The 26,718-nt window shown below is 36.9% G+C and overlaps 1 protein-coding gene across 11 annotated transcripts in view; it reads left to right on the top strand.

The window, feature by feature from the left end:
- The window catches only part of STXBP5L (syntaxin binding protein 5L), a 207,158-nt gene that overhangs the window by 79,368 nt on the left and 101,072 nt on the right, over positions 1-26,718 (top strand). For all 11 annotated transcript variants that reach the window (XM_087756440.1, XM_087756444.1, XM_087756441.1 and 8 more), the window contains exon 5: positions 17,380-17,514. In XM_087756440.1, the coding sequence (XP_087612566.1) occupies positions 17,380-17,514 (135 nt within the window). The remainder of the gene's footprint in view (positions 1-17,379; positions 17,515-26,718) is intronic.

Here is a 26,718-nt window from a genome sequence, read left to right as displayed (position 1 = left end):
TAATTGTTCAGATGCAGTTTACCTATGAAAACTGAGCATGTTGCTGCTTCAGATTTTCCTATTTGCATGTCTCTCTTGAGGATTTATAAAAATTGTAATTTTATTCATACAGTATATTTGTCTCCTTGATGTGCAGTTTCATTTAGATTTTTTTTTTTCTGAACAATTGGCATATTTACTTCATGAAGTGATGCAATATAAAGCACTTTTACTTAGAATTCTAATATTTCATCTGCTTGACATGAGGAAGATCATTGTATTAGTCCAGATTCTTGATTAATTTGACTTCAATTAATTCACTTTCATGTAGAATGAGTTTATTCTGTGTTTTTAAAATATTTGATGCATGAACCGTACAGCTGTTAGATTCTGTTAGACGGATGAACGCTACTTAAGTCTTTGGCTATTATTTCGTGCGGCAGTCTTCATATTGTTGAACTGTTTAATTTGCAATTTGCTTCTGTTTCTTGACATTTAAGAATGCAGGATAATGGACTAAAATCTGCTCTTAGCAGTGTTTATGAATATGTTTATGCAACTGCTTGAGTCAAATTTCCCCAAGCATATACATATATTCCCTCCCACAAAAGTCAAAACCATGTTTGTCCTTTTCTTCAGATGTTGTTACATAGATGTAAAGAGCAAAGAACTCTTAAATACAAACACAAATCTTGTTTGTAAATAGATTTGCAGCACACTGGTTATCTTTCACTTATGTAGCATTCAGTAATTAAGACACTGAATGGTTTATGAATAATACTTCACTAACAAAATGCACTTTTGTAGCCATTAAGTCATAGTTTGCAACCTCTCTAGATTTATTTTTTTCTTCTTCTGACCTATTGTTAAACTAATTTGCCTTTTGTGAGGGATTTTATATGGTATGTTCTTGGTGACAAGCTGGCTCCTAGAATGTTGTAGCACTGCGCAAATGATTTTGGGATATGCTGATGCAACATTAACAATGTTAACTTGTCTCTGATAATTCACTGCGGCTTTACTAAGTGTCTCTTTGGAGCAAGTGCAGAAGGAACACTGAAGAATGAGACATAATGGCAAACTGATATTTTTGGTCTACAGTGTAATGCCCAGGACTTTTTAGCAAATTATATGTTTTTGCCCTGTATCAAAATATAACATTATCATCTTAAATGTCTATTTTCAGAATTGGAATGTAATACAATGCATTAAGAACCTTCAAGAAAATATAAATGTAAGCAATGTGTTTCAGTGCTTGGCCCCATACCCAGAGCTCGAACGATAACATGGTTACTCAAAGACATGCTTGACAGTAGCTTATGGTTGATAATATACGATTTACTGTTCCATTTACAAAGAGGAAGCACAGGTACAACTTTTTAATCTCTGGAAACACTCCATAAGAATCTCTTCAGTACTTTTGAAGGATAACATTATGGTGATGTTCCTTACGTTAGTCCCTCCTTTTCCTTCTCTGATGTCATAGGAGATGCCAGATTCATCTTCAGTAGACATTTTAGGCAAAATAAATAACTTGGCTACTGGAACTAGACACTGTCTCCATCTGCTGTAAAGAACATTAGGAACAAGCTAAACCACTGAAAGCTATTATAGGCCTTATATATTTTTTTTTTTTTAATATAGTCAGAGCAGACTTAAGCAAGTATAGCTTTAAATATACAACAGCTGTACATAGTTTTCCTGTTTAAGATTAGTGCAACTGGGATAACAAAGCCCAGCAGATTAAAGTGTGAAATCCAGGCCCTTTAAGCCTGCGTGCATTAGTTTCATGTACAAACTCGGTTCATCTCCTGTTACTCTAAAGCTGAGCTAGTTCTGTTGTGCTGACTGACATGGGGGATAGCCCTCCTCCTTTTCTTCTTTTAGCCAGTGGTGACTGGTGTTACACGTGGGCCGACAGCACTACGAGAGTTTATCCACTGACTTATACCTGGCATACGTGAACACAGTGTACCTGTTCTGTTGGGTCTTTAAATCGATCTGCATGCACTGATGCCATAACAGTGCAAAATCTGTATAACTGGCTTTGGGGGCTGTGATCTGTAACACTTTCTTCAGTGTTAAGGGTATGCTGGCACAGAGGAAGAGGAGCCTTTTAAGTGGGTGACCTTTAGAGCAATGATCTCAGTTAGCTCTGACTTACTGTTAATTAGAAACTTGACTCTTACATCTGAGATTTTGCGGTGTTTGAACAAGGTGATTGAGAGCGTTACTGCAATGCTTGGAAGCAAAGAAGAAAAATAGATATTTTTGGATTTGGTGACCTTTCTTTTCTGTATTGGTCTATATTTTTTCCTGAGAGCAGCTATATCTTTGTCTATCTGTCTTGCTATATCTTTGCAGGATTTTGTGTCCTGTGTTGTTGAGAGTTCACCTCATCAAAATGACAGCAAGAGGCTATTGAATGAATGCTGGTACCGGCTGTGAAGTCTCAGCAGTACCTGTATCTGTTTACTTGTGTGTCAGGGACTTGTGAGTTACTAAAATTAGATTATCTCTCTGTATCATTGGCTGTTCAAGGAACTGAATTCCTATGCTAGCTTGCCTGCTCATAAATGAGCCTCCTGGTTAACATTGTATAACTGCAAACTCTGTATTGTTTATGTACTTTCAAATTAGTCAGAGGTCTCTCATCAAGCGTGAAAGTAGTTAATAGGCTCAGTGCAGTTGCACAGCCATGCTATACCACAAAACAGATTCCGATTACATGGTGTGGTGCAGCATTTAGCTGTTCAAAAGAACCACAGAATTCAAATACAAAGCAATATTTCACCATACAATCCTGTTTACGTTTTACAATGAGAGACAGTTTGTGGAAAGGATTTAAACTTTCTCAGGTTGATGATGGAAAAAACTGAGGAAAGCAAAAGAAGCCATTCTGTTGATTGGCATTGGATTCCACTTCTTGAAGAAGTTTTTACAAAACTTTCTTGTGCAGATTCTTTTTTTTTTTGTTGTCTTATGAAGTGTATTACCAGGTGTGAAGACAGCACACACCTCAAACATGTAAGATAAATGTGCGTGGCCTGGTATCGCGTCAGCGTTTGTCACTTTTGAAAGAATGATGCTCAGGGATTTTAGTAACCAATTAATGTTGTTTGCATGCAGATATTGAGCTTGGAAAGATTCCTGAAGCTCATAAAGGACACCTCTGGCCTATAGGGCTGTGCCTCAGTACTGCAGGGCAGGAAAGTGAACTTTGTCAAAATGTCACTTCAGAAAGACAAAAAGACTGTATACAAAGTTTCTCCAGTGAGACTGACCCAAATCACGTTCATGTAGTTACACCTCTGCCTCTCTGTTTAAAAAAAAAAAACAAAAACCAACCTACATTCTTTTTTCAGGTCTTACATCAGATTATGGAAAATTTGGTAGTACACTTGACCTGTAGGATCAATGAGAGCCTTAAGCTTGTCCTGGAAAGGTGGTATGCAACCTAGTTGAAATTATGAATGTCTTGGTCATAAAAAGAAGTCTAGCACAAGCATTTTGGGGTTTTTTTCTTCAACACGCATTAGCTAAACAATCATCAAAGAGCAAAAATGCAAAACATAGAGTAGCTTGTTGGTACCAAGAATCAGCAATTTTGATTTGATAGATTTATGAGATTATGCAGTTCCACTAAAGTAGAATGAAAATATATATGATCCCTAAGATTTTCTTTTTAATAGATCTTCAATATGTGGGCCTTTTGGTGGATTGGAGCTGAAGGGACCTCCTCAGTCTAGTTTTGTCCAGCTGCATACCAGACAACTCATATACCTCCTTTTATACGATGAACAAGCTGACTATGTTTTGCATCAAGAGATGCTGGTCCCTTATGATCCCAGTAAGAAAGGCACTCAGACTCTGTAAGGTATCATTCAAAATGCTATTTATTAATTAGAGCTAGCACTGTAAAGAATGAGAGAATAGTATAGATAATCTTATATCCCTGTAGATGCTGGGAGCCCCAAGTTGTGCATCATCAAACAGGCCTCCAGTCAGCAGGCTGTGCAGACCCCATCCATAAATAGGGTTACACCGGTTTGGTCATTCAAGTTATTATAGAATTTTCTTATAAGAAAACAACTGTATTCATTATTTCTACTATCAAAGAGAAAGGACGTTCACACTAAAACTTCCTGCTGCACTGTTAGATAAAGGCAAGGCTACAGGGGTGGTGCAGTCGCCAAGTGGGAGCTGCCTGCAGGCTGCTCTGTGTGAAGGAGCCGGGAGAGTTTATCCTGCAGGCAAGGAGTACGTGCAGCACAGCACAGCCTGAAGGCCACGCTGTACGTGCGGCCCAGCGCAGCACAGGCTTGCCCCTGCTCAGAGTAACTGCTCTGTGGATCATTAACTCCTCCGGATGCAATGGTCTCCCAGTCAGGGTCGCGACACTGCTATATAACTATTCATGCTTAAGTCCAGTACTCCTTCTATTAGGGAAAATTGTTGCATGCTAATTCCATCCTTCTGATGGCAAGAAACCTTCTGGCTTCAAGACTTAATTTATTTTGATGGCCCTTTTATTCCCATTTATTATGATATTCTGGTATCCACATTGTCATGCATTTAAAATATTTTCTCTCTCTTCTTTGGAGTTAAACAGCTCATTCATATCCATTCACAACCTGCTTTTTTTCTTTTTTTTCTTCACTACAAAAATCAAAATTCTGTGTTTTCCTTAATAAATTTCTGTCTTCATTACCTTTTCTTTTCTTTGGCCTTTCTTCTATCAGTTCTGGCTGAGCTGATGACTAGACAAGGAAGCATATTCTAGATAGGGTCCCATCTGTGCTGTGGACATTGACATTACCATTTTCTTTTGTAATCTCTGCAGGAATATATTTACTGATGCATACTGTAATAACATCTTCCTTTTACATGGCTTCATCTTATCAGTGCTTGTGGTCTTGCTGAGATTGACTAACACACCCATCACACTTCTTCGCTGATGTATATCTATCTAGCCGGGAATGCGCTGCTTTCTAGTGCAATCCTTTAAGAATGGAAGCAAAGCAAGACAAGCGAAATTGAAATTATCTTTTCTATCACTTCTGTATCATGAGTTTCAACCCTAAAACGGAAGTTCTTATTCTTTGAAGTTTGAGGCCTTGCCCTTTGTATTTTAAATTTCACTCCCTTTCTTGTACTCTACTTGTGCAGATTGTCCTTCCTCTCCAGTATTGTGTCCTGAAGAGGTTTCATTAGTATTCGTACCAAGATCGCTTATGAAATTACAAGATCAGCTGTAAAACTATTACTTGAGAATCTCCCAAATATCCAGTAAAATGTTTCCTTTTCAGTAAAATCAAGTGGAAAATAGACATTAAAACCAGAGTTTTATAGCGATGGTTTTTATAAATGCTGTATTTAATTTTGACATATGATAGATTTCCTACAATTGGAATATTCTGGAATAGCCTACCTTTGGTAAACCTACCTTCCCTATTTTACCATAACTTTTCAAAATTTGTCTTTTTGAAACTCAAAACCTTAGTTAGTGTATATTTTTAAGTATATTTGAGCAATTAGTAATAACACTACAGTCATAACAGCATAGAGGACAACATGGCTTAACTTTATTGCTATTGGTTTTAATTTTTTTGTGCTTACATTCTTGGGTGGGATTTATAATGCAGCCTGAGTTGGTGTCACTGCAGAGAAAGTTCTGCAAGAACTTCAGCTAGGTAGTTTAAAACTAGTTTGGTTTCTCTGTGCTTAAATTGCACCAGGATAGATGTTACTCTAAAATAATTACTAGAGAAATCTGTTTGTTGTCATTTCCAGGAATATCTAGACCCTACAATTATTAGCAATACTTGTTTTCTAATCTGAACATGATGCAATAAACTCTCTTCTAATTACAGAAGTCCTGGCCATATTTTTCATTCTAGAATATTAAAAAGATCTCTGTTTATATCCAGATCCAACCTTGAATTTAAGAATCTCTCTTTTGTTTTTAATGGTGACTTTCAGAGTCTTTCCCCGAAGTATTTTTTTAGTCCACCAGGATTCTGCCAATATTATTTTCAGTTTAATTTCAATTAAAAATGTCCTTAAATGCATTGTGCTACCGTATCTGGTTTTATAGCTGTTTGCTAAACAACTTACCTGAAGGCAAATAGAGCTGTTTAAGATATTTAAGATCTAGTTTTACACAGGTCTCTACATAAAAATTTCCATAATGAGACTTTAAAATATGCAATAATAACGTTAGCACAGTATAAAGTAATTTGATTTTTGATAACTACTCAGAAAAGTCTCAGCAAATACAGTTACCACGTTACATTGGTTACATATGTATCTTCATTTTAAAAGCATGTGTCCGGGACTTAAGAAAACACATGACAAAGTATGATAAATAATTTGTCAAATGTTTTTCTATTTCATAGTTATCAATCAACTGCAAATCAATTCATATTTTCCTCACCTTGGTGCCTTAAAAGCAGGTTAACTGAAAATGGCTGATATGCTATATATGAATTATGAAAGACACTTGCAACCAGTCACTTCTATTTTCCCCCTATTACTAAAACTGTACCAGATAGCCTCTACTTCCCCCAATTCACCCCTGAGCTGTTCATTTGACTTATTACTTTATTTAAAGCTTTTTACATAAAATATTTTGGCAAATACATAAGAGTCTTGGGATTTGAGCTGAGACTGTGGAAAGCATATCGAGTGAAGGTTTGTAAACAAGAATTTTCTCAACTCAGAAACACCAAAATCACCGTTTCTAGCTGGTAGTAGGCCAGATGTTGTGGCTCTAAATACAGCATAGTTAAAATGTTGGAAAAGTGAAATTTACTTATAACAGTTAATGAAATAACTTTATAAATTTGCTATATGTATATGTGTGAATGCACATATATGTGTGTGTACATGTGCTTACAGATACACACATATATGAAATCATCTTGACCCATGGAACTGCTGGAGAAAAATCTTTTCCAATTTACCTCTTCCTCTGTGTCACTCTAGCTGTACTGCCTTCTATTATTTGTATGAGAAGACAGGTATCTCTTTGAAATTCCATTTTGCAAAACGTATTTGTGAAGTTTTGGGTTTACTTCAATAGGGAAGAAAAACACGTTCCGAATTATTTAATTTTTTATTTCACCTGGCCACCTCTGATTGTCTGCCTGAGTAACTTGTGTGTTGCTTTCTTCCCTCAGAAAAAAATCCTTTAGCCCTTAGCAGCAGACATAATGTTGCTATATTCTGCAAAACTTTAGCTCATACGCTAAGCGGTGTGCTTGTCGTTTCTAATGCTTTGTAGAAAATAAAGCATGTTTGTCAGTAGATTTCTGCTTTTTTGAGAAAACATGGGGTAACATGTTATGTTGTTTTCACATAGCAGCTGTGTTGCCAAATTGCTCTAAGACCAGGTTTGGATAGCAAAATTTAAAGTATATACGCACAGCCATACTTTGAACAACCATGTTTTGCGGCCTTAGTCATAACAAATGAGAAGTCCAATACAGTAATACAAAAATGCATCATCTGCTTCATATCATACATACTCATATTAGACAAGAGCTAAAAAAGACGTCTTTTAAAATTTAAACACATTCAGACAGCATAAACAGTCTACATTATCAGTGGGAATTTTCAGCTTGCTTCAGTTATAGTACAGTTAGGGGAATTCTGTGGTTATATTTTTTGAAGTTTTCAAATTTTAGTTTTGAGACATCTTTCATAGTCCTGTTCAGATCTATCCTTTGACCTTCATTACATTAGATTTCCAGTCATATATTAAAGCGGTGAAGAACATGCGCCCATTGTGTTGCAGTAAGTCGTTTGGTTCTTGGAAACCACACCACTCCTTTCCTGCCCAGGCACATGGCAGCTTCAAGCAGAATCCAATGCAATGATTTAGGATACTTATCCTTCTGTCACAATAAACTCTGGGCATTATTCCAGTAAATCAGAAATAGAGCTAGTAATGTCAGTGTTGAGATTATCTCATTAAACCGTACATGAGCAGGAAGAGAAGAGAGACTACAGATTGCAGAAAAACAAGGACCGTTAATCACAGAGTCCCTGTCTACTGAAGCATAACAAATGAGAACAGCTGGTCTCCAATAAGTCTACATGATTTTAATTGATGGAAGCTGTTGAGAAAAAAAAGTGTGTGTACATAGAAAAAGTACAGACATGTAAAAATGCAATTTTTTTTTTTACTTTGAAGTCAATTTCAGTGTTTCAGTGTTACCCTGGTAGTAGAGAGTTATTCCAAATAGCTTGATCGATAATGATATAAAATAGGTTTTAAACTCATGGTAAGAAGGTATGATATAAACACAGATTTGTGTATGTTGCAGCAAACAGGATGAAATACTAGCATATCTTTAGTTTACTTTTCTAACAGCTATGTAAAGTTAAGCTGTTTAGCAAAAGACGAGTTTCAACCTTTCATCTTTGAGCTAAGTCCCAATTTATTTTTTGAAACTGAGATTGGGAAGCGAAAACTGTGTTTTGGATTTATAGCTTCAGTGTTCAGTAAACGGATGAGAAAAACTCTACCTTTAGTTGTTTGGTTTTTTGTTTGTTTGTTTTTAAATGCAGCTGCTACAAAATCAATGAAAGAAATAAATCAAAAACTTTCTCTTTTGAAAACATCATCTCCCTATTCCATCCTTGGCTTTTTGGCTTTCTTTTATTGCTAAGAAACTCAGTGGCTATTATTGTGGTCTGTATTGCCCATCACTGTCACTATGCTTGGTATTACAGCTCCATTTTCACTTAACCTTCAAAAAATTAATGGAGAACAAGTGAAGTACTACAAATAAGAAATAGTGATTTCACAAGCCAGTAGACAAGAGAAAAACCATGTACATTGTCTTTCCCCTAAAGATGAAAGCAGGAGTCTGTTTGCCAACCCTGTTTCATTAATTTGCTCACTTCACTGATTTTGTGGAACTTATGTTCTCATTTTTTGCTGTCTAATGACCTTGAGCTGGCGTCAGAAACAAATTGGAAGTCAATGGAAAGTATGCTGGTTTCTTCCAGCATCTTTTTCTTTTTAAGGAAGCAAGTTTCCATGTAATTTCCTTCCTTTTTTTTTCTTGGGTCCAAGCCTGCACGTTACACCTCTTCAATCTACTGCATTACTGTTGTGTAATACTAAAGATGTAGCCAGGGAGAGCAGGCCGCTGTCATTGTCACTGATCCTGTTCCTGCGTGCAAGACGTCCCAATGAATTTATAGTCAAAACCCTAAAGGGCAGTTGATGAAAGAGGGTGTCTCTTTGCTGTGCATTTGTCCAAGAGGAAGGAAAGTAATTTTCTGTCATCCTGAAGATTAAACAAATTATTAGTAGCACAGGCTACAGAAGTTGTCACCCCCTTGCGCACTGGGGTTTCAAGAGTGATTTTGAAGTTGTTCTGGAGCTCCAGTAATGCCAGTTAACATGATGCAGTGCTGCTGCTAAGGCAGATAGCCATTGAGTTACCAAGGGTGTGAATTTAAATGCATTTAAATTTAAATCTTGTATTCTAGGAAGTTATCATGCAGCTGTCTTTTCGTATGTGTTATGGCACATTGAGCAGGCCAGGATGATCTTTTATGGAGTTGTAAGAAGTTTAGTTATAAGAAATAAAACTGGTAAAAACCAAAGGACCTGTTGCATGCTGTGTACTTTGACTGTCCTTGTTAAGTGCTCATGATAACCTCATAAGCTTTTACCTAAATACATAAATTCAGTCTGTATTCAGACTGTTTATTAATCTAATAATATGTAATGCATCTAATATGTTTTTGAACATGCTTTTTCTGATTTGTTCTAGGTTCTTTTGAGCTAACTGCTTGTAAATAATTTATGTTGACGCCCATTATAAACACTCATATAGTTGCTACACTAACGTTTTGTGTGGTCAACATAGGCATTTGTGTCTTAAAACAAGTATTTATGGAATGCTGTAAACTATTAATTACACTTGTGATTGCAAATTCATTCAAAATGGCAAGCTCACAATTCAAGAATGGGTTTAACTTTAGGCTTATGGGGTTATTTCACCTGTCCAGAAGTTTTGCATGGGAACTCGTAGCTTTTGGAGAAGGAGAGGAACAGCCTGCTTTTACTCTCAATTGTTTTAATAGGAAAGAAGGAAAATGAGGAACCAGATATACTATTGATAGTGCTTTGATTTGAATTTTATGTTTTAGTTTTTAGCACTTTAAAGCAGTAATAATCAGTCCCAATTTCTAAAAATCAGGATGCTTCAGAATGTGCCAATAGATCCAAAATAAAAAGAAACCCAGCTATGGACAAAACCAAAACATTTTGAGAACGAAATAGTTTTTGAACTGCATTTCTTAAATTTTAATTTTTTTTTTTTTTCTGCTTCTTGTATTTCTCTTTCTTGTTCTGGTAGCTTGTTTAAGTATAATATTTCAGGTAAGGGACATCATGAAAAATGCATGTATCTTAAACACTTTGAAAGCAGCAGTGGACCACCAGCCAGTTGATGCGTCTAAATAATTTGCAGGAGAATAGATGCTTAAGCTTTTTTCCTTTGTCAAAACAAATAACTATATAAGATATCTATCAGCACTATTTAACCCTGTTTGCCTAAAACGGAACTATAAAGTCAGAATGTTTTCTCAACATTTTTTCCAAGTAGAATTTATAGAAATAGAGAGGAGGGTGTGTCTGTTAATTATATACAGCGCGTTCCCAAATAGCTAGAAGAATACTTTGCTTAGGATATATTTATATTGAAATTATAGTTTAGAGATGGAATCCCGATTTGTTGTACCTCCGCATTCGTAGGGAATCTTCCATCATTGAAATTCTTTCAATCAAGACAGGTATCTTAGTAAACTGGCCTAGTTCAAGTGGTAATTATTTGGAAGAAATCCTGTGGCCCGTGTTAAGTAGAAGAGAGGAGCCCCAAATGTTTATTTCTTATATTACAATCCACAGATTAAATTATCGCTGTTGTACAAATAATGACCGTAATGAATACTTGTAGCTAAAGCGATATAAAATAAAGACAAATAAAACTGGTTTGTGAACTGATTGGGTAAGCTGAATAATCTGAGATACCGAACTTGAAAGGGACGTTGGCAAACAGATGGATAGCACGAGAAATGAACTGTTACCACTGCTTTGACTCTGTATTTCATTCATGTGCCTTTGTAGGGAACATGTGTTGAATTGCCTCTTGTAAAGCAGTTCATTTTACTGTCTCTTTATCTAAAACATTGATCGCTACAGACTACTTTAGGAGAACTAAGCTGAAGTAATGTCTTCACGTGGTGCTACAGTTTGCAAGTATTGACAGTTCAGTCAGGAAACAGGCACAGTAGCATGTGAGCTAAATGATGACTTGTGTCACACTGTTTAATTGTAAATAGTTTGTGACTTTCATTAATAACCTAGAATTTGTTGCTAGAGATGATTCACTGAGTAGTTATAAACAGAATAGACACATTCAGCTCCTGACTAATTTGATGGAAAAATAGAAATAGGTTCTAATTATTACACTGTTCATTAGATATTCTTCACCTACCCAGTCCTGTCATAAACTTTAAGTGTAGTCTATGCACTATAGTCCTAAAACAACAAAGAATATTTGAGCAGTCTGTATAACACTCAACTGGAAAAAATCCAGAGATGGAAATGTTCATGCGGTATTTTGAGAATATGATTTACCTTAATATTCCTCTTGTGTTCAGATATCCCTAAATAACAATGGGGTTTAATATTCCAGTGCCTTTGTTGTGCTGTCACCAGGATCCAATGCAATTTATGTACAATGTATTTTCAGCTCTACTTCGCTTTCTTCTATATAAGTAATTAAAACATAAAATAAGAAGGACCAATTGATTTTAATTCAAAATAAGTGTTGACTGATGATGCTATCAGAAATTATATGTGAAAGAGAAGATTTAAAGCTAAATCACACTTTTAAAGAACAGGCGGACCACAAGAATCCGTCTCAAGGGCATGTTTGGTTCATTCGCTGTCTGCTGGGATCTACATGTGTGGGGCTACAAGAAATTTTTGCAATTATCTGGTGTGGTATGTGGAGAATCTAGTTTGAATAGGAGAAAGTTTTCATGTTGTGATATAGTATCACCAAGACCCGGAAAGGAAAAACTGTCCAGATGCATTGAACTGCTATATATTTCATTTGACTCTTAGTCACGCCAGTTAGTAGTTTAAAGTATTGCCTGTGCTCTTATGTCAGCCCTAGAGACTGTGCATACACTTCAAGTAAATTAAACTACAAGTTTAAGTTAAACATTGGAAATCCTAGTAATGGAGTTCATCTTGGATTTCTGCCCTCCTAGGACTTCCCGGTATATAATCACTCAAACAGTCCGTGTTGCAGGGCAAGCACGGACATCATTGCTATGCGCAGACCCAGCTCACAACCGTGTGGGGAACTGCACAACCATCTGCTGCAAGCACATCACCTGATACGAATGGCAGACTGCATGGATTGCTGCTGTCGCGCATGTCTTTTACATGGCTTACGTAGCTGATGAGCTCCAAATTTATATGTAGTCCAGGGAGAAGACTAAATACCTCCAGAGGCCAAATAGCTCATTATTTGCATCTTTTGTGTGACCTGCTGGAGACAGCTCCTTTTCTTCATTGTCTATAGCCTTAGCCCATGCTTCTATTTCAGCACTTCAGGTCAGCTTCAAATTACTTTGCTTGAATATCTGTCTTGATGTTCTTGTGTGCATTTCATGGCTTAAAGCAATAAACTCAGCTATAACAGCCGCTTGTGAACTGACAGAAAAACAACCCGACACTTTCTGAGAATACTGGCTAGCCAGAAGCTCCCTCAGAAAAGCCAGCCTGCTTTCAGCCGCTGGAGAAGGAGGGGCACTAGATGACTCTGGTCTTCTTTCTATGTCAGTGAGGACTTTTCGTATTACTTTTGTTCAAAAACACCAAAAGGTTAAGGGAGAGGGGAAAATATAAATTTAGTTGCAGTTTTGATGTCAAGGAATGAGCAATTAAATAATTAAATTGGAAAAACTGGTCATCATTTTGAGAAAAATGCAATTTATTCTCCCCCCTTCCGCAGCTCTCCCCACCCTCCACCAGTAACAGTGTTCCAGGAAGTTTTTTCATACTAAAGATAGAAAAACAAAAATAACAAAGCAGAGGCAGAAGGAAATGTTCTCAAAATTATCTTTTGTTTTTCTTAGAACGATATGGTTAGTGTAATAAAGATGATTTTAAGCCCTCTGAGAGTTTTTACTATTATTTCAGAGAATGTAGCAATCTAAATTATTTTAACATTGTAGTAGTCTACTAATATGCAATGATTTCTTTTTTGGTCAGAGTTGTTAGACTGTAGAGTGCTGTGATTTTCTGAAAAATATACCTTTTCAAGATTCAAGTCAGAAGATATTCCTTTCTAAAGTGAGGTTCAATTTTTTGACAATGCCTCTTTAAGTTATTCCATTGTCTCTCTTATATTGCTTACATAATTTTAGAAGTGTTTTCAGGACTTTTGCTAAAGAGTTTTTGCTTGAGAAATTCTGATTTAGGTGTTTTAATTGGCACCTATTGATTTTTTTTAAATTACTTTTTATATCCTGTTTTGTGCTTTGAATACATTGGAAAACTGATACAATATTCCAGACCATTTTGGCAGCATAGGAAAACCTTTTTTGGCATCAGTCCCTGTTTTTTTACTATTTCTTATAATGATCAATGAGATTCATATTGTGGTTTGCTGCTAAGAATGTATAATATCCACATTTCTGGCTGACTTTCTGTAAGTGATCAACGTTGAGCAAATTCTCAGGTCTCCGTTTAATTGGGTTCCATGTTATCTCAATCAGATTGACAATCTGATTAAATTTTGGCAGAAGCACTTCATGCTGGCATAAATCTCTACAACCCCTACCTTCTTAAGAAGAAAAATAGCCTTTCTTTCTGGTTAATTGACTGTTTTTTTAAAGGCATCAAAGGACATCTTAATTTGCTTGTGGGATACCTGACTAACAGAGGGATACCTTTCATCCACAATGAAAACTACAGTATGAGACTTCATTGTTTTCTCTTGAAGAAATCATTATGTAATTTCAGTACTTACTGAAATGGAATATGTTCATTAAAAATCTGAGTCTTGCTTCAAAGCTTTCAAGCCTCAAAGTCACGTTAATATTTTCTGTAAAAGTAAAAAGTCAATAATACATAAAGCAGTTTGCATTTCATTTACATAATGTAAAAGAAAACTACTTCAGAGCAGCGCATACTTTCCTGAGAATATGAAAATCAGATGGCTTTGTTTGGTGAAGCCTTACAATGTATCGTATTAAAACGCCTGGTAATCCCTATGCTCTAATAGGTTTGATACATATCTGGATCTGGATTGTCTTTAAGGGAATAGCATTTTCTTATAAGCTCGTGTATTGTAAAAGGTGCTATTTGATAATGTGTGATAACAGCTTGGGTAAACAATGAAGACTCATAGGGTAGATTTCTTTGTGGAAGAAAGAACGTGCAGAATACTTTCTTATCTGGCTGTCCCATAAATCTATCAAAACAAAATGAAATTATTTAGAGATGAAATAGCTGAGCTTAAGAAAACAGTAAAATTTGTGGTCCTTTTCTTCATTCTTTAGCAACACCTAATTCTCTTCTGGTCCTTCATACTATATATCCAGACGTAGTAGCTACTGGTGCCTGAGATTTCAGATAGGCCAGCAGGAAAATAAGGCTAGTAACGGATGGCCAGTGGTTAGTACTTTAGTCTGATTTTTCTCTTACTGTAGGACCTTGCTCTTGAAACATTATGTTCTTGACATTTTAAACCCAAGGCGGGCAAATGGAGGACATGCGGTAGCTGGGAAATTAGACACCCATTTAGTCTGACGGTTGTTGTGGCATGCTAGAGATCGTAACCCAGAGGCAAATTTCAAAAAGGCAAAAAAGACTAAAGCAGCCTCATATTGTGTCCGAGGTGATTTTGAGACTTTATTCGCAGCTAGAGTATTGGATTCAGTCTCACACTTTGGAGACCAAGTTTTCTGCAGTACACCATACTGGCTTGTGAATGGATTTATCAGAGTACTGAAAATTAATATGGTCCTAGGTGGACTTGAACCTGCTTAGTCTGGTGATACAACGTCAAGAATTTGGAGTAGCAGCATTCAAGTCAACTAGGGTTCACTTTGTAATTCATGAGTGAGTTGTCAGTCACCAGACAGATACACTTTCAACACTTCCAAAGTCACAAGTGTTTTCTCTTCCCGTAATTTAGCAGTTTACAACAAACAAGTGCTGAATGAACATCAGTGTGAAGTGGTTAAGAGGATTTATCAACCAGGGACTAGGGAGGTTTTTGCATGGACTGGGACCTAACAGAGAATGCATATGTTCTGGAGTGCAAGAAAGAAAAGTAGAGCTAGTACAGAAATGCAAGAAATAAAATAAAAAAATAATAATAATAAAAAAAGGACTAAATATGAATCTAACCAGAAGTGTAGGAAATGGTGTGTCTGAAGAGAAAGCAAAAGAAATTGAGTTGTTTAGTTTAAGGAGAAGGATCAGGAAAAATGTGAAAACCAGCTTCGCATTTGTAAAAATACAAAGTGAAAAGGGCAAATTATTCTTTGCATCTGTTATGGACAGAACAATAAAGCTAACAGCTTTAACTCCAGCAAGGAATATGTAGGTGGCATACACCTTCTGCAGTTTTTTCTGTCAGATATTTGTCAATCTGACTGCACCCACAATGTAAGTACTAAGTTGCTGCTGGAAGGCATTTTCAGTTATGCATACTAAACTGTAATTCCCACTCTCAAAGCAATTCTCTTGAAAAACTTTGTTCTCTTTCCACTAAAGCCGGTGGAATTATTGCCAAAATTAGACAACTAATGGTAAAATTTAACCTTGTACAGATGGATAGCACAAAGCCTATATCATACTTAAGTCTCACTTGAATCCACAAAACAAGATTTCTGTGAAGGGTAAGCCTTATTCTGGATTCATGATTCAGTGATAAATTCCCCCATAAATTAGAATGTGAAGACTGCATATTTCAACTGTGTTCAATCCAGTGTGATAAATAAGGCCAAAACCCCGCTTTTGCTCACTTGAATGCATTCAGCGTTAATGTTCTGACACATGATTAGATACTTGGAAAACCGCAGAACTGTCCAAATACTGTATAGAATCTGTTCGGAATCTTGTTGAGAGTATCTTACAGGGAACAATTACAGAAAGTATATGAAATTTGTATAAATATTAAATAATTCCTTTCATTCAAAGGATGGCAAATGTTCTACTCAGAGGACTTTACATGACTGAGAGGGCCAAATAACTGGACAATAGCCAGCAGCCCTCTCACACCTTTATAATTAATTCAGAAAGATTGCTGTACTATAAGAATAAAAAATTGAAATATGTATGTTCTTAAATACTGTTTATACATTTGTGGGGGAGGAAGGTGCTAAGGATAAAAATTATTACATAGCTGTTAAATCAAGTTTGTATATAAAAGCTAGAAATAGCCTGCTTGTGGAACTGAATGATAAATATAACAACGTATGGCATACTAAGCAAAATACCTGCTTTCTGTCAAAATTTCTGAGGCTCTACCATAAGATCAGATTAAGTTTCGGTCTCTGTAGGTAGCATGCATTCCATTATATTTTAGCAGCAAATGGGTTTTTTTAATTCTTATAGATTTAGCTTTGCTTGAATGTATGTAATATCTATACAATAACTATGATATCAAAGAAACCTGAATCTACTTATTCATCATCTGTGAAAACTTTTATATACTATCATGAGAAACTGTCATGACATCTTTCCAAGCTAATACAGCACTGGTTCATCACCCTGTAAGAATGATATGAGTGTAGGATCCAGTGTGTCTAGGATATAAAACTTAACTGCACTCAGTAATGCTCTTATCTAGTGCCCTGCACTCCCCGATAGACAGGAAAGTGAATGTTTTCCTGTGTGAATGATGGTGTTACACTTCTGTTGTACAAAACATTAATCCCGCTGATGTCGATTAAGTTTGTTGAACTGGAAAAAATGCTTATTCTAAGAAAGGAAATAAGAAAGAAAATAAGCAAGCCTAACTTGAGAGTCTTGGACATTATCATAGCACAATTTACATACTCATGGAGATAACATGACTTAGTTCAGTGCTGAAGTGATGTGGCTCTTTTTTCCTGCCCTTAATAGAGGCAGGCAGGCAGGATGGCCCTGTTTTGTTTCATGTTCTTTTTTTATGGTTTTTCTGGAGATGACCCCCAAAACCTGCACATTCTTCAGAATGCTGTGCCTGCTGGGCAGGCTTTTCTCAAGTTATAGAATGGAAAGAACAATTATTTTATCTGCAAAAGTGTTAAAAAATATTGTTGATACGATATTAAGTCACTTTTTTTGTTTTTCCTTTCCAGGATTACTTACTGCCATCTACCTTTCCAGAGTAAATGGCTTTATGTTGGAACAGAGAGGGGAAATACACACATTGTAAATATCGAGTCCTTCATTCTTTCTGGATATGTTATCATGTGGAACAAGGCAATAGAACTGTAAGTGCAGACTTTTTTGCATTTGTGTCTGTGGTCATTTTCGTAGCTGTCGTAAGATTAATTTTTAAGAATCATTTGTTTTTACAAATATTAGCAAATCTTTTGAAAACCTTTTATTTTAATGAATGCATGTGCTATATCAAATGTTTTGTCACAGGACATTAGGAATTCGTATTTATGATAGAGACCATATAATTATATTTCGTATCAAAGAAAAAGTTATTTGGCAATCTGTTTAACTATGAAGTTCCACGAAATACAGATAATCATTAACCTCACAAATTCAGAGTTTGCTATTTTTATGAGGGTAGCTTGATAGTAGTTCTCTATGGAGAACTTTTCTTCTCTAGACCAAGCCTCCTGCTCAACACAGGGCTAATTTCAAAGTTAAATCAGGCTCATCAAAACCTGATGAAGTGATAGGGAAGGTAATGAGTGTCTGTTAAATGACAGTTCTCTGGCAGGCTAACACAGGTGCCTGTGTCGTGGGTATGAAATGGAGGGAGACTTATGTAAAAATCTGACTGGGATAAACCTATGCTTCCTGCAAGTAAAGGCCTGAACAGAAGCGAAAAATTATTTCTCTGCTGTTTCTTCTCTGAAGTTCCAGCAAGAGGAACTGCTGCAGGCAAACTCATAGTATTTCATGCAATTTCTGAGATATCTGCTTCATGTTGTGAGGAACCTGTAACCTCTGGTAGTAAACTGAAATTCAGCAAGCTCAGTGAACCAAGAGGACAGTATCTACGAACAGGGCTACAGGCCTACAGTGGCGGATCTAATTCTCTGTCCCAAGCAGAGATCACATTGATAGCAACCACTTTTCTCCAAAATTCTCCCCTTTCCCTTTTTTTTCCCCCGCTATTATTACTGACTTTCACTAATGACTGTGTCCCCCAGATTGACAAAACTGATGCCTCATTTTCCTTCCTCCCCTTTTGCCCCCACCAAACTTCATAGGCACAGTCATAAAAATTTGATTTTATCATCAAAGGAGATAAAAACAAGGATTCAAATGGTAATCAGGATTCAGACAGTCTGATGGTAAATCTTTCATCCAGTTCTCAATTTTGGAATGTTTGTTTGTCCTGCTTTTGTAAGACTTTGCTCAGCTCTTCTCAGTAGTTTTGGCTGAAAAATTACTGCTGGAAAATGCGGTTTAATCAAAATCAGAATCAATATGTTCATTTTGATGAGTTCTTCAGGTGAGAAGTATCTTAATTATTTTCTCTTTCTCACTTTGTTTTGGTGATGTTGACATATTAGAGGGGTTTTTGATTCCTATATTTTAAAATGTATATATATACTATATTGAGTAGATAACGCCTTTGAGGTTTTGAGGACAACACATTTTCGTTTTATGTGCATTTGGAGTTTTCTTTCCTCCAGACATTTGGATGTTTCTATTCTGTATGGAAATAAATCTGAAAGTTTTTTATGAAATGGAAGCCTTCCACCAAGTTTTACTTCCCAATCCTTTCAAAATTCTTTTGGATAAACCTTTTTTTTTAATGGACACAACAGACCTTTTTCGTGAGAACAGAATAGAATGATGCCTCTCTTCAATGAAAAGTATGTGGGAAATAAGGGCTGCTTACTAGCGAGCTTCAGTACTGAGTTGTTGAGATAGGCTAGATGCTGTGCAAGAAGATACCTCTCTAGAACCTTTTAGTAAACAAGCAGCCTCTCCTAACTGTCTTCTTTGTATTGCCTATGCAAGAGTACACCTAGATTTTCCTAAATTTTTCTTCCATAAGTTGTGAAAGGTAATGACAACATAATACAGATAGGCCTTGTCACATCAAGTACTTGAAGATGCTGTGTGGGTACCATAATAGTTTCTTCTTCTAAAAAGCTAGTTCGCCGTATACTGTTTTGGTAACAGCTGAGCACAGGTATTCGTTCATTACTGCTTCTAGTTGTATCAATCTTACAAGTGTAACTTGATCCCTGTAAGCAATATGCTAGTCTAAGAAGGTTATATCCTCTCCATTCAATCTCATCATGTACTTCTTGATGTGGAATGGAGGAAGTTGTCCTTGCACGTATTACACAGGTAAACAGGGGATCCTGCATGTCTCCGGATTAATTTCTCTGTATTAGAGTAGGAGGCTGGTGGGGATAATGGTGATGTTTGCCACAGCAGCCACCTTTAACAGATGCTATAGCACTGCTCAAGTTGAAACCAGGTGACTTTTCTCAGTAAAGTAATTTGAACTCTCTCTGGAATATGACATAAGATAATGACAAACTATGATGTCTCTTCCAGTATTATTGCTTCCTTGCAGAAAAAATGTAACTTAGATTAGCTTTTAAAGGGAATGTTATTAACTCTAAGTGTGCTTTATAAGAATGGGCTTACGGTGGTAGACTTTCCTTTAGAATTGTACTGAGATGTATTTTTGAGAGAACAATTTTATTTTGAGCCATGGATATGTTCTTATTTGATTAATCTTCACATTATTTTTACACAATCTTCACATAATTTTCACATTTTAGTATTATAGAATTATACCATAGTTCATGTTGGAAGTCCCCTCTGCAATTTTCTAGACCAACTTCCTGCTCGCAGTAAGATCAGCTATGAGACCAGGTTGTTCAGGGCTTTATAGGTTCATAGGGCCTGTTGATGTTAGATACTTTCAAAGATTAAAGAAAATAGGAAAACATATGTATGTAAAACTTCAGGAACAGCTTCAGCCTTACCATGAACGATGGAAGAAGTAATAGTGCTCATAACATTGGTTTTCATTCTGAGATAGATTATATCATTTCAGAGTGCAGAATTAGTTTGAAGATGTTGCTATTCTCTATAAAGCTTGGAAGGAGAGGGTTTACCTTTTGTGCAAGCATATTTGTGTCAAACTTATTGGCAAGGAAAGCCCAGTAAAAGTGATTGCTCTGCTGCTATATTCAAGTCCTCGGTTTAGATGGAGGGTCTATAAATAGAATTTTGAGTGTGTCAGATTTGTGTGTCATCTGCACAAACAAGCCTGAAGGAGAGTTCTTCCCTCTTCATGCAACTCTGATCCGGTTTCTAAAATTGCAGACTAAGTCTACCAACATAACTTGACTTTCTTTCAAAATCCCTCCTCATTTTTTTCACTGACTTGTACATACTTCTAATGAAATCTCCATGAACTTTCATAATGTGGATTTAACTCAGTTGTCATTAAGATTTCAAGGCTTTACAGTGAAAGCCAATAGGAGATTGAACTGACTATTTTTTTTAACACCTGAAATGCTTTCACTTTGGAATGTTAAACTATGTATTACCATACCTAAGTCACTGTAAAGCCAGATTACAGCTTATTTTGTGAGTGTACAAAAAAAAAACCCAAAACCACCAATGAGCTAAAATTCCAGTTCTCTTAGTTTTTTGGAACATGGTTGAAGAGGACCTCCATGTACATTGCTAACACTATGGCCAAGGTAACCTGAAGAGATCAGAATATCTGTGTTGTCATTTCCCCCTTTGGAAAACACCTACAAGTTGTATTCTAGACTTCATCGCGGACTGAGTTTGTCCCTCAAAGGTAATGATGACGTTGCTCAGTAAATAATATAATAAATGGTATTGCATAAGTGAAAAAAATACAGACCATAGAAAACATATTCCAACAATTCATTTTAATCCGTTCATGGATTTACCAAGGTTTCAACCCCACAAAGAGTTTCATCACACTTCTTGAGATTAATTCATTCCAGAGAACATAACTCTCATTTTCAGGAAAAAACCCATTGTTAGTCAGTGAGACCCATCAAATGACTGCAAGAATTTTTCTTCTAACAGCGATTCTGTTGCAGAGAAAGACTGAGGTGAAGAGGCTTAGTAGTTTAAAGAATTGAAGGAGAAACAGGTCTGGATGTAACTTTTTAGGCTTTGCGTATGATGCAAAAAATCCTATCACCTTGTCCTGCATGGCTACTTTGACTTACAAAGTTGGCTTTCGGCTTGTTTTTTGGTGTTTTTTTTTTTTTCTTGAAAGCTTGTTACCATTTGTGCTTTTGTTGCCTACTTTTGTATCAAAATATACTGAGAGATCTGTAGAGTACTATATTTTGGAGTGATAGTGGTTTTCTCATGATCTGTTCTGAAGCATCTAGTAGATACGTGTCAAAAAGATGGCTGCAATACCTGTTTTGTCATAGGGACTGTTGTCTTCTCATACAGGAGAGATCATCCAGCTTGCTTAAACAGTATCTAATATTAGTGGGAAATTAAGGCCTGAATAGACAAATAATGCAAAGGAAACATGAAATTTTTTGTTTGAGACGATTTTCAGTATCGAGGCATAACTGATTCTAGAAGTTACAGGAAAAATTGCTTTATAAATCGTGTGCGCTGTCTAAGTTTCAGTGGACCTGGCCTTGTCCAGATCTGAGAAAGAACATTAGAATATGGGGAGTTTTAGAAACATTTTTTCTAGCAATTCTTGTCTCAGCCATTTCTATCATCTCATGCGTTGTCACTACCTCAGACCACACTGAAGCATCTTTTCAGCTAAGAATGAAGAATAACTCAAAACTTTTTCACTTATCATTTCTCTGTCATGTAGCAGAGCTAGTCCTTTGCCAGAGATGTTTGGGGCTCATGATACTGTTTGGTTTTCTACTCTCTAATAAGCAAACAGTTTCTCTCTTTTCCTTCAAAATATTTGGAAACAGGTCTGGAAGAGAAAAATAGTCAATGAGCCCAGCGTGTCTCCATTTACTCCAACTACAGTGAGATTAATTTTCTCAGCCTATAAGATCATAAATGTATGATCATCTGATCATCATTGGAAGGTCATCTGGTGTTAGGAAGGGAAGGAAGATCTTGATATGAGTCCACTAAACTCCAAAAATGAGAAATCTGCATTGTAAGCCCCCTTCCCAAGCATGCGGATTCCAGTGTTTGAACACCCCGCTAACTAATGAATAAATAACTGAAACTTGTTAAAATTTATGGGATTTGGAATATCAAAGAATTGGGCAAATTGGAACTCAGTTATGACAGAGCCATAACTTGGTCTTTCCTTTCTTAGCCCTTTCCTTGCCCAGCTCCATTTCCTAGATGTGTCTCAGAGCCAGCAGTTCCATGGCGGTGAAGGAAAGCAGCATGCAGGATAAGTAGCAGTCTGGGAGCAACTGCTACCCTCTCTGTGCTTGGACCCAAATGGAAATAGTTTCTAGAATAAAGAAAGTGCAAGTTGCAAGGCATCCTTCTTCTTGACATTTTAGAAATTGTGTCTGAGACTCAGAGTTGCATCTTGAGGTTGAGCTGATTCTTACTTACTCCAATTCCCAGCTTTGATCCACAGTATGTGAATGATGTATCTAAGTTACTATTCTTTCCAGTTTCTCCGTGACTCTACCAATGAAAAGAAAGTCTTAAAATCTCTGGTGCACTGCACCTTTGTGGAAAGCAGAACTGCGGAAGATGTCTGGCTACTGGCACTACGGAAGTATCTGCTTATGCACATGCTTTTCTCAGCACTGTCACATTCAGTCATCTCCAGCTCTGTAACAATGACTAATATAGATGTTTTCCTTTTTTTTTCCTCTCCTAACTCCTTTTACCACTTTCTACCACCAGATTTTCATTCTTCTCAGAAATCATTACAGTGCTTCTGTGATTGTGCACGCTAATTTTTTCAAAAGGAAATTGTTTTCTCTTGATTTGATTCTGTTTTGTCATACATTGCTTTTACCTGCTTTAAAGATTGTCTTGGTATTTGAAGTTCTTACAACAGTAAGTCACTCCATTTCTTAGAATGCATAAAAGTTCATAGAAGGATGGAGGAATACATCATTTATGTACTTTCCACATTTTCCTGAGTCCAAATTATAGCATTGCTGAAGACTTCTTTTTGAGCTTTCTAATTTTAGAATAAAATAATTAAATAAAAGCTTCCATCCTTACAAGTTTTTTGAAGACTCCTGTTTTACAGTGAATGGTTTCTTCATTTCAGCCCTCTTCTTCTGAGTAAGAGTCAAGTCTTACAACATATCAGGTCTCTCATCTCCCAAAATGAACATGCACCAAAAAAATTAATACCTGCTGCTGTCAGGAATAACTTCTGATGAAGCACAAAACAGCTCAAAGTATCACTAGTTTCTTAACAAACTTCTAGTTCCGTACAGCTGTCACAGGAACTCTTTGTTCCATTTTTCAATTCATCTGCAGTCTGTTTTTGTGGGCTTTAAGGTCAATGAAGTCTATGAAAGGTTGCAGTCTTTTGTATCATTAGGTCCTACTTTCTTCTTGCTCAATTGAAGGTAGCTTTTGTTTCAGGAATTTTTTACTGCAAATCATTGTTGGTATTTTTTGGACTTGACCTTCATTTTTTTTTTCTTTCTGCTGTGTATGGACTTGGCTTTGTGTTTTATCCTCCTCATGTCTCTTCAGAGCTTGTATTTTCTCAGTTATTCTCAGCTGTACCTCAGCTAGTATTTGGGAATGAAGAATTCTCTGCTCAAATATTTCACTTATGCGTTATTTTCACCTACTGATTCTTCCTTATTTTCCCCTTTCTCAAGGGATAAGATCTAGTTATTTTTTGCACAGTCTCCTAAAGCCTGCTTGAAGAAAGGCCTGTGCACAAGTATCTGGCATCAACGGTAGCATATTTTGTTCATGATAGCTTCAAATATGGTTGGTTTCCCAGCACCTCTTCATCCTTTCCAGGAGCTGTTGGATCTCTGCTTTTTCTTTTAATGTAATTCAACAGTGTTTTTCTTTCTTTGTAGGCTGTTCCACAATGACAGCATGAAACTTTCCAGTCTCCTTGACAACTCTACTGTAATAGCAATGAAGGAAAACAAAATATTTTATATGTACTAAAGCTACATGAGGCAAAATGTTTTTGTGTGTAGACATTTCCACATGCAGTATAATTTACTGTATAAAAGTAGTAATTACTATATCTGTAGCTCTGATAGTTTCATGAGTTCTGTAAACTAATATTATTGATATAATATAGTTAACTAAATAATTGCTTCATTTAATTCCAGTGGTAGTGCAGCCATGATGTCTACCCTTAGGAAAAATTGACTGTAGAGCCTAATGCCCAGCACTCCTTTTACAAGCAATGCTTCTCTAGGGCTCCAAAACCCATGGCTATTATTTCTATTTATACATACTTTCCTTGAGGCAACGAGAAGATGCAAGTAGTAAGGCACTGATCTGCCTTTGGCAGACTATTCCTGGTCTTCGTGTGGTGCGAAGGACTATCTTTGCATTCCTAGCCACAGACCTGCACTAGGAAGGAGATAACATCACTTTACGAGAAGCAAACAAGATGTATTGCTGGAGAAGTCATGTCTCTCCTTCTGTATCCAGCCATAGGGCAGATTGAGAGCAACAAGCAAAAGACTATGTAGAATGGAGAAAGTGATGACTCTCACACACAGTTTTCTTCCCTGCTCCATCTGAACTGGTATTATTTTGTATCAGTATATTTTCCCCAAAAGATCTCCTCCAACATGGGACTGTGCATGTCCCATCCCAAACCAGACCAAAAGCTTTGTGCTGCACCTTGTGAATGTTCCTTGTTGTTTAGTCCAAAGAGCAGTCAGTTTTGATGCAAATACTTTAGTTGGTATGTATAAAAAACGCAATGTTTCTTGGAGCCCCAGAAAGGCAGTGCAGGAGGACTGCCAGAGAGTAGGCTCTACAATTCCAAAATGCTTCAGGAACATCTGTTGTCATCACCCCAGAAACGATGTGTGTGATCTTATCTGCAATGGCACATCTGAAATGAGTTTTAGGATATACAATTATCTGAAAAAGATCCTTTCTCATTTCCTGACAGAGTTAGTCTTATGACTGCCAAACTTTATAAACTCTCTGTTTCCTCTTACCTATGTATAATCAAAGCTGGCAACCGTTAACTGATGAAGGTATTTGTGGTGGGTGGACCCTGGCTGGTTTTGAGACACTCACCCAGCTGCTCCCTCACTCCCCCTCCTCAACAGGACAGGGAAAGAAAATAAGATGGAAAAGCTCATGGGTCAAGATAAAGAAAGGGAGGTGACTTACCAATTACTGCCAATGGACAAAACAGACTTGACTTGGACAAAATTAATGTCATTTATTACTGGTTAAAATAGAGTAGAATGGTGAGAAACAAAGACAAAAACTAAAACACCTTCCCCTTAAGCCCTGTTTTTCCTAGGCTCAACTTCACTCCTTCATACCCAACTCCTCGACCTCCTCACCTTCCTCCCTGCTGAGCAGTGCAGGAGGATGGGGAATGGTGGTTGTGGTTGGTCCATTACAGCTCCTCTCCGCTGCTCCTTCCTCCTCACGCTTTTCCCCTGCTCCAGCACAGGTCCTTCCATGGGCTGCAGTCCTTCTGGATAAACCTGCTCCGGTGTGGGCTCTCCACAGGCTGCAGTTCCTTCAGGAAATTCCCACCTGCTCCAGCGTGGGGTCTTCCACAGGCTGCAGGGGAAATACCTGCTCTGGCATGGTCCTCTCCCCGAGCAGCAGGGGAATCTCTGCTCCAGTGCTTGGAGCACCTCCTCCCCTCCTCCTTTGCTGACCTTGGTGCTCACAGGGCTGTTTCTCCCACTTTTTTCCTCACTGTTTGTGCAGTATTTTTTGCCCTTTCTTAAATTTGTTTTCCCTGAGGTGCCACCACCTTGGCTGTGTCCGGCACGGGGCAGCCCCATCCTCTCCTCACAAACACCCCCCTGTATCTCCCCACTGCCAACACCTTGACACCTACATCCAATATTTGACATTAAAGAGCTAACAAGAATGGAACCAAAGACTGGTGATGTGCGTGTGAAAGCAAAGCAATGGTTCATTGAGTCTTTTGGTAGAGTGACATACCTGACAGTCTAAAATAATAAAAATGGAAGAAAATGGAAGAAGCCTGACCAAGTCCCTTATAATACAAGACAACTAAACTATTAACATACTGAGGAGTAAGATAATATAAATATTAAGAGAATACTTCTATCAAATATAGAGGAAAAAGAATGAGGAAAAATAAAAGCTCATACATTTAGTGCACAGACTGCTGTGGTTGGTATCAACTTTGCTGATAATGTATATGAAGCTCTTACTCAACAAAACTAAAGAAATAGCTAGGAACCTAATTTAAAAAAAATAATACTCCTAAAAGAAACAAGAAGTACCTAATATCCTGAAAAGCAAAAAGAAGTTTTATTACAGTGTTTCGGGATGCAAACCTCCCAGGATCCTCCAACTAT

This window comes from Nipponia nippon, unplaced genomic scaffold, assembly GCF_047370975.1.
Source record: "Nipponia nippon isolate SJK-2023a ecotype South Korea unplaced genomic scaffold, ASM4737097v1 scaffold_2, whole genome shotgun sequence".
In the NCBI taxonomy this organism is placed as follows: Eukaryota; Metazoa; Chordata; class Aves; order Pelecaniformes; family Threskiornithidae; genus Nipponia; species Nipponia nippon.
The sequence above is the reverse complement of the archived record's forward strand: the minus strand, read 5'-3'. Positions and strand labels throughout refer to the sequence as shown.